This window comes from Copadichromis virginalis, linkage group LG16 (assembly GCF_057382275.1).
Source record: "Copadichromis virginalis isolate Kocher_CV1m ecotype Utaka linkage group LG16, C_Virginalis_male_GT1.1, whole genome shotgun sequence".
NCBI classification, from domain to species: domain Eukaryota; kingdom Metazoa; phylum Chordata; class Actinopteri; order Cichliformes; family Cichlidae; genus Copadichromis; species Copadichromis virginalis.
The window spans coordinates 8,972,976-8,992,292 of record NC_140633.1 but is presented as its reverse complement, the minus strand read 5'-3'; the positions used below and the strand labels follow the sequence as shown (position 1 = coordinate 8,992,292).

Here is a 19,317-nt window from a genome sequence, read left to right as displayed (position 1 = left end):
ATGACAAAAATAATAAAAATAATAAAAATAAATTCAAAGCCTCTCGAACAAATGGGTCTGCCTTAAAAACCAAAATACAGCCCGATAACTTTCACTTACAGAGGTCGTGCGAAACAAATCAATCAAGTCCAACTTCACGTCCATATCGTCCAGCTTTTTGAACTGTTGTCTCCTTTCAATATCATACCTCTGACAATTCAAGAAAACATGTTCTATTGTTTCCCGTTCCCTACTGCAGTCACTCCCCTGTACAGTGTTTACCTATTAAAAACAATGTGCTATTTAAACCTGTGTGTCCGAATCTCAGTCGAGATATAATCGTCTCCTCTCTCCTGTTTCCGCCTGTACTTCTCATTTCCCCCACCTTCCTTTGGATCTTATAAAACCATCGCCCTATCCTCTCTTCCTCCCATTGCTTCTGCCACCTTTCCTTCATTTTGTATCGTATTTTACTCTTGAGCTCTGTCCTACTCACACTAATAACCATATCTACCAAATCTGTGTGCCGGCGTCATCGTGCATTTTTCTGTTTTAAAAGTAGAAGACAGATGGGTTTTTTTTAAATATATAGATTAATAATTGTTCATTGCTTATTTCATTACTTCAGTGTATGCTGTGGTTGCTTAAATTTAAACAGCTTGTTATTACAAAAAAACCAAAAAATGAAAGTGATATTTTTACCTAATAAATCCAGGTGTGCAATTACAGGCAACCCTTATTAAATGTAAGGGAAGCTAAAGGTAGTATGGGGATATATGGGGGAGCCTAAAAAATGTTTTGTCTACAGTTAGAAAATTTGACCCTTCTTTGACCTCAGTGGGTCCACCTGGAAGACAGACTCACTGCATTACCTTATCCTTCCTGTTGACGGCGCCAAACCAGCACTTTTGCTACTGTTGCCTTTGCGTGCTGCTCGTTAACGCAGCCTTACCAGCCCCAGGTGCATCGTTCATTACGTGCGAGAGTTTGGATTTTCATCACTAATAAATACATACACTGCTAAAAATATAGATATACCCACCCGTCTTAAAAACTATGAGTTAAAAACGTCTTTAGCTCAACGCTCTTAAAATGAAAAACAAAACAAAAATACTGGAGTAGTAGTTTAAATCACAATTACGTCAGAATATTTATCCCCATTTTTATGGTTATAATTTTGATTTCGTATTTTAAACTACAGTACACTGCAAAACTCTCGAGCCACCCGCAGTTTCTTTATATCTTACTTGCAAGGTGTCAGACTTTTTAAGTTGTCTTGAGGCATAGCTCTCCAGGCTTTCTTAGGGTGAGCTTGGTCCTTGCACCGGACCATTTTCTGAGGCTTGTTTGGTCTTAAAAAAAAAATCATACTGACCTATGCATTATTCAAGGACTTAAAAAGTCACCTAACTCAAGGCACTTTGAATCTATGATAAACTGCACAAGTGGAATACAAAAGAAGAAGTGGAAGAAGTAGACAGACTTAAAAACTATCTACAGCAGATGAACAGTATCTGAAAGTCATGTCTTTAGGAAATAGGGGAGGAAAATTCAGCACAGCTCTGAAACTGGAGCTGAGAGATGCATCTGACCCTTCAACTGATCCACTAGTCTAGAAGACACTATGAATTAGGGCTGGGCCATATCATACCGTTCACGGTAATACCGGTATAATGTTGGCAGCAGGAAACTGAAACATGTGAGAACAAAATCCAAACTCCAATCCAAACGTTTGCCTCGTTCGCTTGTAGTCGTCAGATTTCCCACAGCAACTGAAGGCATCCCGTCAGCCCGCCGCTGACGCAGAAAAGTCAGCCTGTTGATCCAACAAGTTTAAACCCCTCTGCTCGTGTGCGGACCCAGGCACCGGCGGGGATTTAGAGCGTTTTCTGTTCGTCTGATTCAGTGTGGTCTCTCCAGGCGTTTGAACGCTCAGTTTGTGGCTTTCACTGAAATAATGCAGCTAAATGCTACGCGTCCGAGCCTCTGAGATGGAGAAAGTCCTAACAGAAGATGACTGCGTGGATTCGGGAGCCGAGACTGGAGGGTGAGTGAAGGAGAAACAACAGATGCAGAATATCTCACTAAATGTTTGGGATTTTGGAATTAGGAAATATTTTAAATTAACCACAGCCAACGTGCATTCTCATTTTCATTTAAGAAGAAGCGAGAAAGCACACAACATTTTTATTTTATTTTATTTTAGATGAGATTTGGCTTATTGGTCTCGACGATCCTCAGTTAAATTCACATGCTTATTTATTTTATTTTTTAAATGTTATATATTACACTTGCTACTGAGGCAGACTAAGCTCGGGACAAGCTGTTTTGGGATGCTAATATTTTTAGCGGAATATTAAAAAAAGATCTAACTCAAAGTTGTTTGGCAGGAAAGCGTGTTAAGTTAACGCTGTTTACTCTTTTGCAGCCATTAAACAAAGATGTGCCTCGTTGTCTCCTGCGGTATGTCACTGATTTGATGTTGTGTTGTTGTGAAGGATTTACTAGTTGTTTTCCGTGCGTGTTTGTGTCTCTGTATGTCTCGCAAAATTAAAAGACAGGTTCACTTTCATTTTTTTGAAGCTTTAACACGATAAACGTGATGATCGTATATGTCTTTAATGTGTTTGGGATATTAGTTTGTTTTTTGTTGTTGTTGTTGTTTTAAGTAAAGAGTAAAATTGGTAGTGAGTTTGTGTGAGAAGTTTGCCTTCAGGGTTTTTCAGAAAGGCTTTCTGATAGAAGATGAAGTGAGATTTTTATTTTATTTTATGATAAGTCTACAGAGGCAGCAGGATAAAGGCTGGTTAAATGGACCAAACACAGGACTTTCACCATGGAGACTGAGGTTAGAGTCCAGCTGTGGCTTGTTTTGTAGATGAAGTTAAAGTGTCGTCAACTTTTCTTTCTTTATTTTCACATTTCAAAGCAGCTTGGTTAAGTCTAGGTAAATATAACTCGTTGTGTTTGAATAAACCGTGTCCCATATGTCTGAAAACCCTGAAGTCAAACTGACCATGTGCGGGACAAACCAGAAGAACGATTGAGGCATTCATGTACACATGACCATGTCACATGATGTCCTATGCTAAAGGGCTTGTGGTGTCCTTACAGATTAGTCACAGGCAAACTGCACATCTCTGAACTCCCAGATTACACATCAAGGTTTCTTTATGCCTTTACATTGTATTAACCTTGCCTATATAGATCCTTGTGATCCCTCACGGAGATGTATGGTGGAAGAAAGATTAAAAGCCCGGTATGCAATTAGGTTAATTGTTATTTACTCTATATATTCTTATTACAGGATTTCATTTCAGTCATGGCTTACATAAAATAGTTTATCTAGTAGTGCAAGCACGGTTTTACATTTGATTGTGTAATTGCACACGGTTAAGAAAATACGAGGCCACCATATCAAGCAGTCCAACCTAATTGTTGCCACCACTCGCAGCCTTGTAGCGTCTCAGAATTTAGCCTATAATCAATGTTTGTGTTGTTAATGGTTAAAAACAAAATACAGACAAATATCAGTTACATTAAAAGTACTTGTATGTGAAAAGTATCCTTGTTAAATGACAAACTCCAGGCCCGTCCACCTCCACCTGCTCACATCCCCCACCTCTTCTTCTTCAATCCACTAGATTTAGAACGCTTTCACTCCACCAGTGCATTTGAATAAATGAATAAAATAAACAATATTTTGTTGGTCATAAAGTCCATCTTAACCCCCTATTAGTGAGTTATAAATAGATGAGTCGGTCCTGTGTATGACTTTGTCTCTGCCGTGTTCTTATATAACTGCTGTTCTGTCAAACGAGAAAAACAGAATACTTATAATTTTTATTCCTGAACACCAACAAACCTACATGAATATATGCGTCACGGTTGTGTAAATAGACCCCTGCTCTGGGGGAAGTAGGATGATAATGTTATGTTGTTATTGAATACAGACTTTCCATCTACCATCAGTCATGTCTGGTTTCTTTTAAGCCGTGATAAAGATCCTTCCTGAATATAACCAGAGCCTGACTTTAGAGGTGATAGGCCGTAAAATGCTCACATGAGTCACCGCTTGGAACAGTCGAACGTTTTCGGTTAGCTTATGCCTTCATCTTCATCCCTTTCTTGCCATCCTAAGTCCCTCTTCATCGCTCTGCATCTGAATCTGTTTTAGCTTTCCATGGGTCAAAGAAGTTTTTTTTGTTTTGTTTTTTTAAATATACGTATATATACTCAGTTTCAAGCCCACTGGGTCACCCTGCGCTCATACTTTATGCGTATGACTGGGTTGCTGCCTGTCTGCGCTTCACTTTGTGTTTATTGTCTTTGGGTGGAGATGAAGCGAGGCAGTGCGGCCAGACTGGGAACCACAGGCGGGATGCTAGCCGGCACTGCAGGGGTAGCCCTGCCAAATGCTCACACCCAAAGGAGCCATCAAAATAAACAGACTAGTGTGCAACTGCGCACACTACTACCTCCAACTCTATTTCAAAGAGTCATAAACCTACTTTTTTTCCCACTCCTTGTCATTTTTCTTTGTGCACTCAGAGATGAGAGTATGACTTTCACTTTGTCCCCTTTTGCTGCAATTTTCTGCTTATTTCTGTTCTTCCCAATATTTATATTGCCTCTGCAAGCCCATCATCTTTTCTTACCTTTGTGTCCTCACACCTGCTGCTTCCCTCACTCTTACCCATTCCTTTCTCTACACCGCTAATGCCCATTAGTTAGATTGATAACCTCCTGCTGCAGGAAATAGACTTGCTCTTCTGCTTCCTGCAGTTCCAGAGACTTTTATTAGTTTAGAGATGGACTCACAGAGTGTGCGGAGGCTGTCAGAGGACTCCTGTGGGACTAATATCGTCAAGTTGCAATGCATATATGTGAACCTGGAGTTATGCAACCTTTTCACCAAATTATTAATTGCAGGATTTGAGTTAGCTCCTCAGTCAGCCTTGTTGTATGTGGGCAAACACGTCTTGGATGTAATTTCATAAAATGTCATAATTTTACTCTGTCTGGAGATCAGATTAGCTGAAATGTAATTCTCTATCTTTTCTTTGAAGCTTAAGAGCAGATAAATCTTCAAAAAGTGAAGACCCTTTACTTCATCAATTACATTTTCCCAACCATAAATATACCCCCCCCCTTTCTTGTAATGAACTCTACATAAAGACTGGTGCAACCAAAAACACTGGAGCCTGGGCATGGCTAGCCTCACATAGCACAGAAATCAGAAGGACTGGAAATGTTTTGGCCTCTCTCCAGGGAGACTGGTTGTCATTTGAACCAATATACAAAGAATCCAGCATTATAAGAAAGCCAAAGTACAGCCATAAAAATGTAACTGTTATACTCATGTGTACGTATTAAACAAGATACAGGAGTGAAATAATGAGCTTTGAGGGGTGGGTAGTTTTCCCTTGAATTTAGCCAGGAGAATTTAGCCTCTTTCAAGTCTTTGTGCTAAGTTAGGCTAATCACTTCCTGGCTCTAGCTAGGTATTTCTAGTGCACACGCTGTCAGCAGATTGAAGGGGAAAAACCAAATTATCTCAACTTGGCCATATTTACACATTATTTCCACCAGCTTTGGAGCCACATACTTTATATGCCAGTTCTTGTAGTTATTCATACTTGGTTTGGCTAGGAAACCAAACCAGTATGTTTTTTAAGTTAGTTAAATCAACTGTGTGATTAACATTATTTTTATCTACGTGCTAATACCAGTGATGGCTTCACACTTTCAGTAGTTTCTATGTTTTAAATGTCATAAATTCCCAATATGTCTGATTCAGTGAGCATATTTTCCGCTTGTACAGTCATTAGTTTGAGTTGTATGACTTGTAACTTTAATGGTAGAATGTGTTACCAATCTTTTTATCCAATTTTTGGAAGGAACAACGAAGTTGTTGCTGAACTGATTCTATAATTAAGAGAAACAATATGGTTGTAGTAATTCATGACACATTAAAATCCGGCACACACACGTCCTTTTATTTCCAGCATCATGTCAATCATGTGGATAAGAATAGTTATTATTATTATTATTATTATTGTTGTTAATGTGTGAGTGTGTAAGGAGCATTTTTGATGTTTTTACTGGTTGAGTGGGATTGTTAGCTCCTAAAAAAACAGGAAGTTTTATTTAATGTGTTAATTAACTAGGAAAATGCAGTAGTTAGAACTCAAGTAAAATACAAGAGGCTAGGAGCTGTACTGTATCTCAGTAGTGGAAGTAGTACTTGAGCAAATGCCTGCGTTTTTATCCCTTCCGTTAGAAACCACTCTGAAATCTCTGTGTGCATTTTTGCTGACCTTCCAGCTGGACCTTTCCTACTGTTTAGCCAGATGTCAGCACTTCATCTGAAATAGGAGTGTGTCATCCTGTAAATCATGTAGATTGCAATTCATATTGTAATATAAACTTCTGTCTCCTCTCTCTGTCTTGTCCTCTCTGTCGACATTTCCTCTGCCTTTTAAAAAAATCTGTTTTCTTTTGTCCTCTGCAGGTCTGATTACAGTCCCTTGTCCTCAACAAGCAGTAAGTAAAATTAACAGTGACATGAAGTATTGCTAACACACACACACACACAGCTCAGGCTCAGGTCTTTATCTCCCTAATACACACTGACTAAATAAATCCACTCACAGGCCAGGATTGTGTTTGTGTCTTTGTGTTTAGTGGCCTGTAAGATCCACAGCAGATTTTAGGGAAGAGTATTTGTATAGCAACAACAACATTGTTTATTACATTTTTCTTTCCTCTGTCCACCTCGGTTTGTATGCTACACATTACATTTTACACGTTAGTAATGGTTAGCAGTCGCAGGGATAAATGAAACATTTGTATTGGTGAGGTAAAGAAGCCAAAGTGGAGGGAAAACATAAAAAGCTTACTTTTAATGTCCTCCTAAAAAGGGAGGTAAGTAAACAGATGCATCATCATTATAATCTACACAGCAACAGTCCCATGAGATAAACTATGCAACAATTTTCGATTAAGATACACAGCAACTGTTCACCCATGACAAGAAGCATTTCTAACCAAACCTTTCAGTCAGCTAATAAATTTATTCAAGTGTAGAAATGTGTTATACGTGTATTTTTTACATCAATATTTGGATCTTGTTTTGGTAGGTTTGGCCATATTTTTTATTAATTATGACATCGGCTTATGTTATAAGGCTTAGAAATCCAGTCACAAGTTTCATTCATCCATTCGCTTCCACTTATCCTTTTTAGGGTCGCGGGGGGCGCTGGAGCCTATCCCAGCTGTCTTAGGGCGAGAGGCGGGGTACACGCTGGACAGGTCGCCCGTCTGTCGCAGGGCTAACACACAGACAAAGACAACCATTCGCTGCCCCAGTCACAAGTTTAAGCATACATTTATTTGCCTGTACTTGCATAGTTGGTTGTGTGAACACGCTTTTGCCTGTGTAGTAAACTAAAGGCACATGAATCACATGGTCACTAACCATGTGACAGTCAATTTTCCACAATTTTGGATGTATAACAATAGTGTTGACTAAGGAAAAATGTGTATTCCCTGAGCAGCTGGCAAAAACTTCAGTGTAATTACTTTTGATGCTAGCAGATTGTCTCAGTTGCAGTTTCTTAATATTCACTACAGTTTGACTAGCAGCTGGCAAGTGTTGTTGTACACTATCGGCAACCACAGCAATCCAATAGTGACCAAAGCAACATTAAAGAGGTTTCTGGTACAGCACCTTCTTTTTGATTGATTTCACTAAGCATTGGTCAGTAACCTGTAGGAATCACTTGTCAACCAATAGGAGGACTATGCATTTTTCATTAGCAGCCGGTGGTTGTATCATATCCAGTATGGTAGACAAATCTGAAGCAACGTGCACATGACATGAGAGAAACATCAGCAAGTAATCTGGATAATAACTTACACATTGTGGGTTAACAATGTTACTGCTTTCCCAAGTCTCACAAATAACAATAAATGGGGGGAAAAAAAAAAAAAAAAAGTAATCTGGATAATAAATAATCAAAATTTGGACAGAATTGTCTCGCATCATTAGGCCATTTTCCTGTCTTGGGCATTTTTTACACACTGTGGGTGTGTCCATAGTTTTCTTTGAAAGTGTACGTGATTGTGAAGGTCTGTGTTTGCAGAGGCCGTGGCCTGCTCTCAGTCTGGTTGCCAGGTCTCCAGGCTTTTTTACAATGGGAGGATTATATCCAATATTAGCCCATTAATCTGGTCTGCAGGAAGCTGCGTTATCCCACTTGAACCGCACCCGTAAGCCAGGAAGCAGTGAAACACACACAGTGATCCAGGAGAGAGTCTGGTTTGGTTTTCCCCTGTTGTTTCCTGTGTCATCGCTGTGTCAGATGAGCCTCTGCCCACCATTGTCATCACTGGAGGTCAGAGCTGGAACAAAATGTGCACTGGGACACTGTCCGAAAACACAAGAACTTTAAATACATACTGCAGGACAGAGTGTGACCACATTCACAAGTCCACTGCTGGACAGGAACTACTACTGAGCGCAAACACCGTGCATACATTTACACACTGAAATCCATCCAGAGGACCTTTTTTTAAAGTAAAACAATTTGCACCATTTGTCTAAGAAGATATAGTTTCTGATTGGCTGAAAACTGTTCTTTTACTTTGTATAATAAGACATCGTATAAGTTCTAAAAACGACCTGTTTTGCATCTGTCCAGATTCATCTTTAGCATGGCTCTTAAAATTTTGCATACAGCATCCCTGTAACACTGTAAGAAGTGAGGAAACTGCAATAAAAGCTGATAAGTTGCTTTATATATATCGATATCCATGAAGCCAGATGACACCAATCAATTAATTAAACTGAAGGAATGCCTTAAAAACATAAAGACCTCTAATTTCCTGCTTGTAAACTCAGATAAAACTGAGCTTATTGTACTAAAAATCTTAGAAACATGGTGTCTAACCAGATACTTGCTCTGGATGGCATTACCCGGGCCTCCAGTAAGTCTTTTCTGATCAATGTGCAAATTAAACAAATGTGTAGAACTGTTTTCTTACATTTGCACAATTTCTAAAATCAGGAACATCCTGTCTCAGAGTGTCTACTGATGTATTCGTTTCACAGAGGTGCATGCTGGTTTAGTCTCCTCTTGTCTTTTGCCTCCACAGAAGTGCATTTACTTTCTCCTAAGGTGGTCCTTGTAGCTGCCCACTTGGAATTACCACTAGTGACGCAGAGAGCTTCGACTGATGCAACTTTATTCTCTCCTCTTTAAACCACCGACAATATGGCACCGTGAAAACTATAAAGATGCACAAACAAATACCATTAAACATTTACGTAAAAAGTGCAGAAATGTTCACATTTTACCATAGAAAATTATTTTCATTAACTCAAATAGTGACATTGACATAAATCAATAGTTTTTAAACTACTTATGTTACAGCATTTAATAAAATGAATTAACAACAACCATTCTGTCTCTTAAATACATAAACAATCATTTGCAATCATTAACCAACCTCTTTCTGCTTCCAAGGGTGCTAATCATGCTGAATCAGCTAGCCAACCTCCTCCATGCACATCTCTTAGCCAGTCTTTCCACACCACAAACAAATGACATGCATACACAATAAAAAACGAATTCAACCACATTGAGTAAACTTTCAAAGTTATAGCATGTGACAGATAAATAAAACACATAGTTTTGCATGAGTACCCTCAAAAACAAACGCTTTTACTCACTCTGAAGCAACGTGTTTGCGTCGCCTCACCGAGAACAGAACAGGAAGTCTGACACAATAAAAGAGGAAATGCTAAGGTACTCTTCAAAATAAAAGTGCAAAGTAAAGTGGCTTTGACGGCATTTACACTCCCACCAAATCCTGATACAATGAACGAACAAATTCACAAAGCAAGTGAGTTGTACAGGATTTCTTATACTAATAGATGGATGACTGAATTGAACTATTAGAGGTATACAGGTAAGTGTACTTTATGCATTGAGGTAGTGTATAAACATAACTATTATTGTCTTAACATATTTTGTTTTATTTAATTCTCAAGGAGTAGTACTAGTTTTTGGATTGGTCTCTCAATAATTGAAGGTTTAGAAGGGGCATCTTGCTTTCTTTGAGGCTTTCTCTCTCCAACTCGCACTTTAACTCGACGGGCTAAGCCATCATGGTCTTGAAAGGTCTCCACAACTCGACCTAGTTGCCAATGGTTTCGTGGGAGATTGTCGTCCTTGATAACAACGATATCATTGACTTTGAGGTTACGCCGAGGTAAGTGCCATTTTTGCCTTGTTGATATGTTGAGCAGATACTCCCTTTTCCAGCGGCCCCAGAACTGTTCAATAAGGTATTGGACTCTTCTCCATCTTTTTGTAGCATACAAATCTTCTTTCATGAACACTCCGGGGGGTGGAAGAGCAACCTTTGTTTTCATCGTGATGAGATGATTCGGCGTTAAAGGTTCCAGTGCATGAGGATCGTTGATTCCGTCAACTGATAATGGGCGACTGTTGACAATAGCCATGGCTTCATATAGCAGCGTTCTGAGGGAGGCATCATCAAGCCGACCTGGGCACTGTGCGAAGGTTGCATTCAACACATTCCTAACCGTTCTTATTTGCCTTTCCCAGACACCTCCTGCATGGCTGGCAGAAGGGGCGTTGAAGACAAATTCGCACTGTTTTTCAGATAAGAAGGTCTCCAATTGCTTGGCGTCGCATTGCTTAAGTGCTTCCTTGAATTCGTTCCTGGCACCAACAAAGTTAGAACCTTGGTCACAGTGTAATTGTTGGACAGCTCCTCTAAGACTGATGAAGCATCTCAATGCATTGATGAAAGAGTCTGTTGACAAATCTTCAAGCATCTCAATATGGACAGCTCTTGAATACAGACACGTGAAAATCAGACCATATCTTTTGTGTTCTTTGCGTGCTGTCTTCACAATGAACGGGCCAAAGCAGTCCATGCCGCTAAATGTGAAGGGTGCTGAGGCTTCAAGACGTTCTTTAGGGAGTTCAGCCATTCGCTGGCTCTCTGTAGGTCGTCGAAGTTTCCTGCAAAGCACACAGGTGTGTATCATTTTGGCCACCAGCTTGCTCCCACCAATGACCCAGAATCCATTTGCTCTAAGCTCCATTTGTGTCTGGCTTCGACCTTGATGGCATGTCTTAGCATGGTAGTGGGACACAATGAGCTTGGTTATATGACTGTTGCTTGGTACGATGAGTGGATGCTTCACTTTGTGGCAAAGAGACGACCACTTTAATCTCCCACCAACGCGCAAGAGTCCATCAGACCAGATGGGGTCAAGACTGAAGAGAGAGCTTGAGTTTGGAAGGTCACCTTTGGCTTGAAACGTTTTTATTTCATGAGGGAAGGCGTGCTGCTGTACGATCTTTATCACTGCTTCAGCAGCCTTCTCACGCTCCTCGATCGTCACATGTTCAGTATGCTTTTGTTGAGATCTCAGTCTTTTGATTCTTGCAACCACCTTTATGAGTTTTGTCCAAGATGAAAACTGATTCAGACGATCGAGAATATCATTGAAGGTACTGACGTCAGTTGCGAGCACCTGAATTGTCTTGACTTCGGGATCACCAACAAGTAACTCAGCTGGAGTGCTAGGTGTTAGACGTAACTCACGTTCCCAGAGAAACTTTGGTCCTTGCAGCCAGTTTGTAGAGTGGATGTCTGAAACATGAAGCCCTCTGGATGCATGATCCGCTGGGTTTTCTGAGGTGTCCACATAATACCATTGATTGGGATTGCTGTTGTCTCTAATGAGTTGAACACGGTTTGCGACAAATATGTGGAACCTGCGAGCGTCATTGTTGATGTAACCAAGTACCACTTGGGAATCGGTCCAGAAGAATTCATCATCAATTTTCATGTCAAGCTCAGCCTTTAACAGGACGCTTACTTTTGCAGAAACCACCGCTGCTGCGAGTTCAAGCCTCGGGATACTTGTGACCTTTGAGGGTGCCACCCTTGCCTTTCCCATCACAAGGCTGCAATGAACCTCGTCTTTGTCATTTTTATATCTCAGGTAAGAACATGCACCATATCCTAAGCAGCTGGCGTCCGAAAAATGGTGTAGCTCTACTCTGACAATGTTTTGGAAGTCGTGTGGGTGGTAACATCTTGGAATTGAGACCTCCTTCAACTTGAAAAGACCATTTATCCATTTCTCCCACCGTGGCTTCACATCTTCTGGGAGTGGGTCGTCCCATCCAATGCCTCTGTGACAAAGCTCTTGTAGGATAAGTTTTCCACTTAGGCTAAATGGAGCGATAAATCCAAGTGGATCGTAGAGTGAGGCAATGACGGACAAACAACCACGGCGAGTCGAAGACTGATCTTTCAGGCTGATGTTAAAACTGAAGGTGTCGTCCTCTATCGACCACTGAATGCCAAGAGCGCGTTCTGAAGGGGATGGGTCAAACCCACGAGGTTCAATGGTTGCTGCTCTTTCAGAAGGGTCTAAGTTGGAGAGAGCAGCTTCTTCATTTGAGTTGAATTTGTGAAGGCGCAGGCCTCCTTTTCTGCACAACTCTTGTGACTGAATGATCAGTTCTTTGGCTTCCTCAACTGATGAAACGCTGGCTAATCCATCATCAACGTAGAAGTTTTTCTCCACAAAGGCTGATGCTAGAGGATAGTCGGTTTGATGTTGTCGTGCAAGATGCTTTAAACCGAAATTGGCGCATCCTGGAGATGATGCAGCTCCAAACAGATGAACTGCCATTCTGTACTCCTGAGGTTCTTTCTCCAAATCACCTTCTTTCCACCAGAGGAATTTCAGATAGTTTCTGGATTCAGGGGTGACAGCGAATTGATAGAACATTCTTTCAATGTCACAGATTACGGCCACGGCTTCTTTCCGAAATCTGCAAAGCACTCCAACCAGAGGGTTGATAAGATCAGGTCCAGTTAATAGGGTATCATTCAGAGAGACACCATGGGATTTGGCCGAACAATCAAAAACAACTCTTAGTTTGTCCGGCTTCCTGGGGTGATAGATTCCATGATGTGGTAGGTACCACTCGGTCTGCCCCTGAGATGCTGTTGGAGCAGGCTCTGCATCACCCCTGTTGATGGTTTCTTCCATGAATGTTCGGTACTGATCGTAGTATTGTTTGTTGGCCTTTAGTTTTTTCTTGAGACACTGTAGACGTACCGTGGCTAACCTCTTGTTGTTTGGCAGGTGGGGTGGGCTGTTCCCTTTGAAAGGGAGAGGCATTTCGTAATGTCCGTCTTCCCTTTGTGTGATGTGATTACTGAGGAACTGTATGAAATGGACATCTTCTTGGGACACATATTTGTTCTCATAGGTTCTCTCAGCAAAATCTGATTCCAGGGCTTTTAGAACATCTGTCGCTGATGGAACAGGCAACTCTTTTACTGTGAGCCGATGCACAAAGCTTTGGTTTCCTTGTCTGTCTAGGTGGGGGTTTGATGAGCCAATTATACTCCATCCTAGTTCTGACCTTTGTGCGAAGGGTTCATGCTTGTCACCTATGATGACTTCAAGAGGAGCCAGCGCAGATGGACAGTCATATCCAATCAGGAGCCCTACATCACAATCTTGGAGAGGCGGCAACTTTTCCGCCAAGCTTCTGAGATGAGGCCACAGTAATGCTGTTTCCTTTGTTGGGATGTACGACTTGTCCACTGGGATAAAGTCGCGGCTATAAGCCTGTTGTAGTTGGATACAACTCTCAGAGTGGAGTCCTCTAACTTGTAAACCATGAACACTCTTACTCGAGATGACTGTGTCAATAGCCGTCATGGTACTGAGTTTCAGTTTTACTGGTTGGACATCCACATTCAGCTTATCAAGTATGTCCTCCAAGACAAATGTTGAGTCACTTTGTGTGTCTAGCAATGCATAGGTGAGTATTTCTCTCTGTGGTTCTTGTACAGAAGACACAAAGACTGGGACAATACTTGAGGTAGCCGAAACGCGTTGTGTTGATGTATGAGACATGACCTTGTGTGTTTCCTGGTTTACAGGTTCTTCCTTGGGAGTGGAGCTATTTGTTACTGCTTCTGCAGGGTTTCGCTTTCTGTTTTCGTGCAAGCAGGTTGGATGACGACGTTCACAAATGTTGCACGTGTGTCGCCTTTTGCAATCTTTGGTGATATGACCTTTTCTTAAACATCCAAAGCAGAGCCGGTTTTCATGGATGAATGCCCTTTTATCTTCAACACTCTTAGCTGTAAAGATGGGACACTTTGAGATTCCATGAGTTTCACTTTTACAAACAGAACAAGGTGATTTTGGTTTACTAATGTTTGTGTCTTGTTTCTCCTGAGCGGAACTCTTTGGTTGCATGTTTGTGTTGAAGACTTTGGCTCTCTTTGGGATTCGATCATCTACAGGTTTGAAATTCATCAACAGTGGAGAAGCTATCGGGTTGCAAGCTATCCGTGCTTCTCTACTCAGGAAGTCTGTGAAGCATGCAAGATTTGGATAGGTGCCACATTCGTCAAGTTCATCTACAACAATTCGACTCCACTTGCGCACGATCCATTCTGGCAGTTTTTTGAGCAATTTGTGATTTTCTTCACAATCGTTTAGGATAGCTAGTCCTTTGACGTGTGGGATTGCTTCAGAGCATCCTTTGAGGAAATCAGCAAACTCTCGTAGCGCTAGTGGGTCATTTGCGCTGATTTTCGGCCATCTCATGAGTTTATCACGAAATGCTTTCTGTATAATGAATGGGTTCCCATATCTGTCCTCTAAGACCTTCCATGCTCCCTTGTATGCATTTTCTGAATTTTGGTAAAAGAAACCTTCTACCGCTTTGCGTGCTTCTCCTGCGAGATAATTTTTCAGATAAAACATCTTCTCGCTTGCTGGAAGGGGTTTTCGGTCAATCAGATTAATGAATGACATTTTCCAATCGGTGAACTGCAAAGGGTCCCCACTGAATGTGGCAGGCTCAGGAACTGGCAAGCGATTCATACTTAATGAGCTAGCGATTGCTTGTGCTAAGCTGACAGACTCCTGGGTCGTTGTCATTTCTGGAATTGCTTGGTGGGGTTGGAATGATGCGGCATTTGGATTCAGCTGAGGTTCAATTTGCCTTCTGTAGCAAGCAGAGCTAATTTTACTATCAATTTCCCCGTTGTGGTTCTCAAACCCTTCAAGGCTGTTGTACGCCTTCACGCGAGCTATTGCTATAGCAACTTCTTTGTCTGCTTGTAACTGCTGTAGTTTTGCTCTTTCTTGTTCCAACTGTTGTTGCATTTCCACCTCTTTTAGTTTAATTTCTGACAACATTTTTGCCTCTTTGAGTTTCCATTCACTTTCTAACTTGTGAAGATGTGCTTGCTGTGCTTGAATTTCTTCCATAGCCTTTGATTGCTCCAGCTTGGCAGCAAGCTCTGCTTCTGCATCTACTCTACTGTTGCGGGTACAGGATGAGCCAGAGTGACGGCTCAATTGCTCTGACAACTCTATAGAGCTTGCAGTTTCTGTCATGCTGTTGCCAAAAACAGACCCATATTCGTTCTTGCTTAACACTTCTCTTACTCTTTCTTTCTCAAGATGGTTATTATATTCCTCATGAACAGTCTTTAGACGGTCACTTATGAGGTTACATACCTCCTTTGTTAGCGTAACACAGGCGTCCATTTTGTTGACAATGTCAGGTGTGGTGTTACTGTTACGCAGGATAGGTTCATACTGTGAACTTACAGCGTCGTGCTTTGCTTCAATGTCTTGCTGCAGTTTATTCAGGTCTTCTGCTGAGCAGAGGGATTTTAGTTTTGTTCTAGTTTCCCTTGCTACGAGCTTCCAAGAGTCATAAGTCTTGTTGAATGATTTTTCACGCTTTCTGATATCGTGCTTTTGCATCTCTAGGCCTTTCTCTGTTAATTTTCTCTCACGTGAGCTAGATTTGCATGGTGCGTTCATAGGGTTGCCTGTTTCTTCTTCTGATGAGCTGGATTCGCATGGTGCGCTTGTGGGGTTGTCTGTTTGCTCTTCTGGTAGTGACATTTTGTTTCTGTAGCTGCCTTAAGTCGATTGTAGCTTTGATTGCCTTACTGCTTGACTATACTTTAAAGCTGTAGTTAATCTTTACCACAGAGTAACGCTATGTCAAACATTTACTGATTGTGGACATTCAAAGGTATGTTTAGTGTAAGACAGCAACAACAAATGTTCATAAATTAGCTAATGAGCTTCACCTTTTAAACCTTTTCATAAACAGACATCCTGTGAATTATTATTCCACAAAAAACACATTTCGCTCACCAAGAAACATTAACCAGATTCAGGGATATTATGTGTTGGCAGTCCATGAATTATTTTGGCCTCGTAACATTATTTAAAGAGTTTCTAGTTATGCATTAAGCTTGTGCATGTGTGTAAGCAGTCCCGTGTTTCTTCTTGGTAGTCAATGTCTCTTTCAGTATCTGGAGTCTTGAGTTTTAGTATGCTGTTCTTTCTAACCTTGCGAGTGCAGTTTGTGGATGCGAGTGGAATCAGCTGGCTGGTAACAGGTTGGTAGCTGGATCTCTGATGAAATGGTGTCAGGTTCTCTGCAGGGATGGCAGGTCTCTTGCAGTCAAGGAGTTTTCACTGTAGCTGCCCACTTGGAATTACCACTCGTGACGCAGAGAGCTTCGACTGATGCAACTTTATTCTCTCCTCTTTAAACCACCGACAATATGGCACCGTGAAAACTATAAAGATGCACAAACAAATACCATTAAACATTTACGTAAAAAGTGCAGAAATGTTCACATTTTACCATAGAAAATTATTTTCATTAACTCAAATAGTGACATTGACATAAATCAATAGTTTTTAAACTACTTATGTTACAGCATTTAATAAAATGAATTAACAACAACCATTCTGTCTCTTAAATACATAAACAATCATTTGCAATCATTAACCAACCTCTTTCTGCTTCCAAGGGTGCTAATCATGCTGAATCAGCTAGCCAACCTCCTCCATGCACATCTCTTAGCCAGTCTTTCCACACCACAAACAAATGACATGCATACACAATAAAAAACGAATTCAACCACATTGAGTAAACTTTCAAAGTTATAGCATGTGACAGATAAATAAAACACATAGTTTTGCATGAGTACCCTCAAAAACAAACGCTTTTACTCACTCTGAAGCAACGTGTTTGCGTCGCCTCACCGAGAACAGAACAGGAAGTCTGACACAATAAAAGAGGAAATGCTAAGGTACTCTTCAAAATAAAAGTGCAAAGTAAAGTGGCTTTGACGGCATTTACAGTCCTAACCCCTAACCTTTGACCTCAGCTCACACTAGTCATAAAGTCCATGGTGATTAAGTCCTTGATGTCACGCTAAACCTCCAACATCAATACCTCGACAGCAAGAGCCGCGAGCTGCCATCAGCTTTCGACTTTGTCGAATTCACTCGCTCGCTCTTTGTCAACTGATCCTTTCCCCTCCAGTATTTTTTATTTTTATTTTTTTCACAGTAAGATTTCACGTAGCAGCAACTTACAACTTCACCTGGCATGGCCTCGAAATGAAAGCTTTTAAAAATATTTAAATTTGAATAAGTTACCAGTTGTGAATGAGAATGAGTCTGTTGGTTGAAGCAAAAGAAATGTGCGTTACATAAAAATAATCTGGTGCAGATTTTAGAAACGGTGATACATTCAGAGCTAAAAGGAAAAGGCCAGCTGAGGCAACTCTTCAAAGAATTTGGAGAAAAGAAGTAACAGCAGAAGCACCACTGCTGCCACAAGCAGCTGCTTCTTAAAATGTGGTTTTGGTTTTCATCACTGTAGTGTAACGTTTCTTCATTCTTCATTTGTCTGGATCCCTGAGATCCCTGGCAAGAGATTAAAATTTTAGCTTTAAAAACTTTTATCTTTAGTTAAAAGTAATCCAAGAATTGATTATTTTATAAAGTAAAGCCGTATGAAGCCTGTAAGTCTGTTTATATTCTCTTCAGCCTAGTTAGAATTTAAAAAATTAAGTTTACCATTTAATATCATCTCAGACAGTCTGGAACCTTTCCACTTCTCCCACCCAGCCACGACCATGCCAATAATCATGCTTAACTGTAAGCCTTCATAAAATGAAAGGGAGACCTTAACGGTTGTATGCATCAGGCTGCAAACATGGGGACTGACTCACTTCTGGAGTGTGTTCATTTAAGGAACTGCAGTTTTTGGCACTTGCATGCTGGTCTTGTTTCGCTCAACTATAATTACTGAAGTATGTGATTTTATATGGGTTTCTTTTTTTCTTTTTTCTTTTTTTTTTAACTCAAATTTTACAAATTCATGTTACAAATTCATGTGTAACAGAGTGTGGTGTCTATTGCTTCTTTGCCTTTTATCTGCGCCGTCTTGTGTTCACGCTCAAACACACTGCTCTTTCAAAGGGACAGCGGCGAGTATCCATTTTAACGGCAAACCACTCGTGGTGATGTCAGCCAAAACACTTTCAACACAGTCAGTTTGAATAGTACCTGATGGCCCAAGGACCACCCGTAACAGACCAGCTTGTAACGCACACACACAAGGTTGGGGTGCCTTCTCTCCAGCTGAATGTATGAAATCCATGCCCTGTTTTGAGGCAGCTTGGATTAAGTGTTACCAAATGTGCATCCTCCAGAATGAGAGTTGAACCACGAGGCCAGAACAGTGCTAAATGTGCTGCAGTCGGCTTTTTTGTTAATGGCTTAATTGAAGCAGTTCAGTCTGTCGGCCTTGTTGTGGGCCCTTGTGATAATGAATGGGTGAGTATGTACGTGCTGACTGAGTGCACAGTGAAGTAGGACAGTTATTACTGGGTACTAGCCGTCTGTTAAGTCAATGTGAGAGCAAATACCAGTGTATTCATAGTTAGCTTCATTATGTTGCCTCTGATCTAAGATCAAATTACGTTTAAAAAAAAAAAAAAAAAAAAAAAATTGTCATCTTGCTATAATTTGGGGCTAGTGAAACCAGGAAAAAGCAGTTTCTCATCTTTTGAACTTATTCCCAGATCCTGGAAGAACTGGGAGATTTGAGATGTTTTTCAATGGATCCATGTTGAACTCGGTCCAGAAATTCAAACCTGTGAGGAATTAAAATTGCACTGACTATATTGAGCTTTTAACATGCTGCTCGATCTACATAACTAAGATTTAGAAATGCATGTTCACCAGCACCGAAGAGTGTTTTTATTAGAATCTTGTTGTGTATAAATGGTTAATGGACCGGCTCTTATGTAGTGTTTTTCTGTTGTACTTGAGGATTTGAAGTGCTTTATATAACGCGCTTCATTTGCCCATTCGTTCATATAAATTCACACTTGGATGAACGAATCAGGAACAAC

General features: G+C 40.7%; 2 protein-coding genes across 2 annotated transcripts in view; one reads left to right on the top strand and one right to left on the bottom strand.

The window, feature by feature from the left end:
• The first annotated feature begins 1,763 nt into the window (after nucleotides 1–1,763).
• The window catches only part of fam124a (family with sequence similarity 124 member A), a 32,273-nt gene continuing 14,719 nt past the window's right edge, over nucleotides 1,764–19,317 (top strand). The window contains exons 1-2 of the mRNA XM_085435145.1: nucleotides 1,764–2,026; nucleotides 6,494–6,525. Of these exons, the coding sequence (XP_085291271.1) occupies nucleotides 1,947–2,026; nucleotides 6,494–6,525 (112 nt within the window). The 5' untranslated portion in view covers nucleotides 1,764–1,946. The remainder of the gene's footprint in view (nucleotides 2,027–6,493; nucleotides 6,526–19,317) is intronic.
• LOC146690224 (uncharacterized) lies at nucleotides 9,217–15,991 on the bottom strand. The gene is made up of 2 exons (XM_085434654.1): nucleotides 9,493–15,991; nucleotides 9,217–9,272 (listed from the first exon to the last, which is right to left on the bottom strand). The coding sequence occupies exon 1, from the start codon at nucleotides 15,989–15,991 to the stop codon at nucleotides 10,025–10,027; it is 5,967 nt and encodes a 1,988-aa protein (XP_085290780.1). The 3' UTR covers nucleotides 9,217–9,272; nucleotides 9,493–10,024.

Bases quoted from the DNA above. Each gene is read 5' to 3' on its own strand.
- LOC146690224 (XM_085434654.1), bottom strand. From the start codon at position 15,991: ATGTCACTACCAGAAGAGCAAACAGACAACCCCACAAGCGCACCATGC.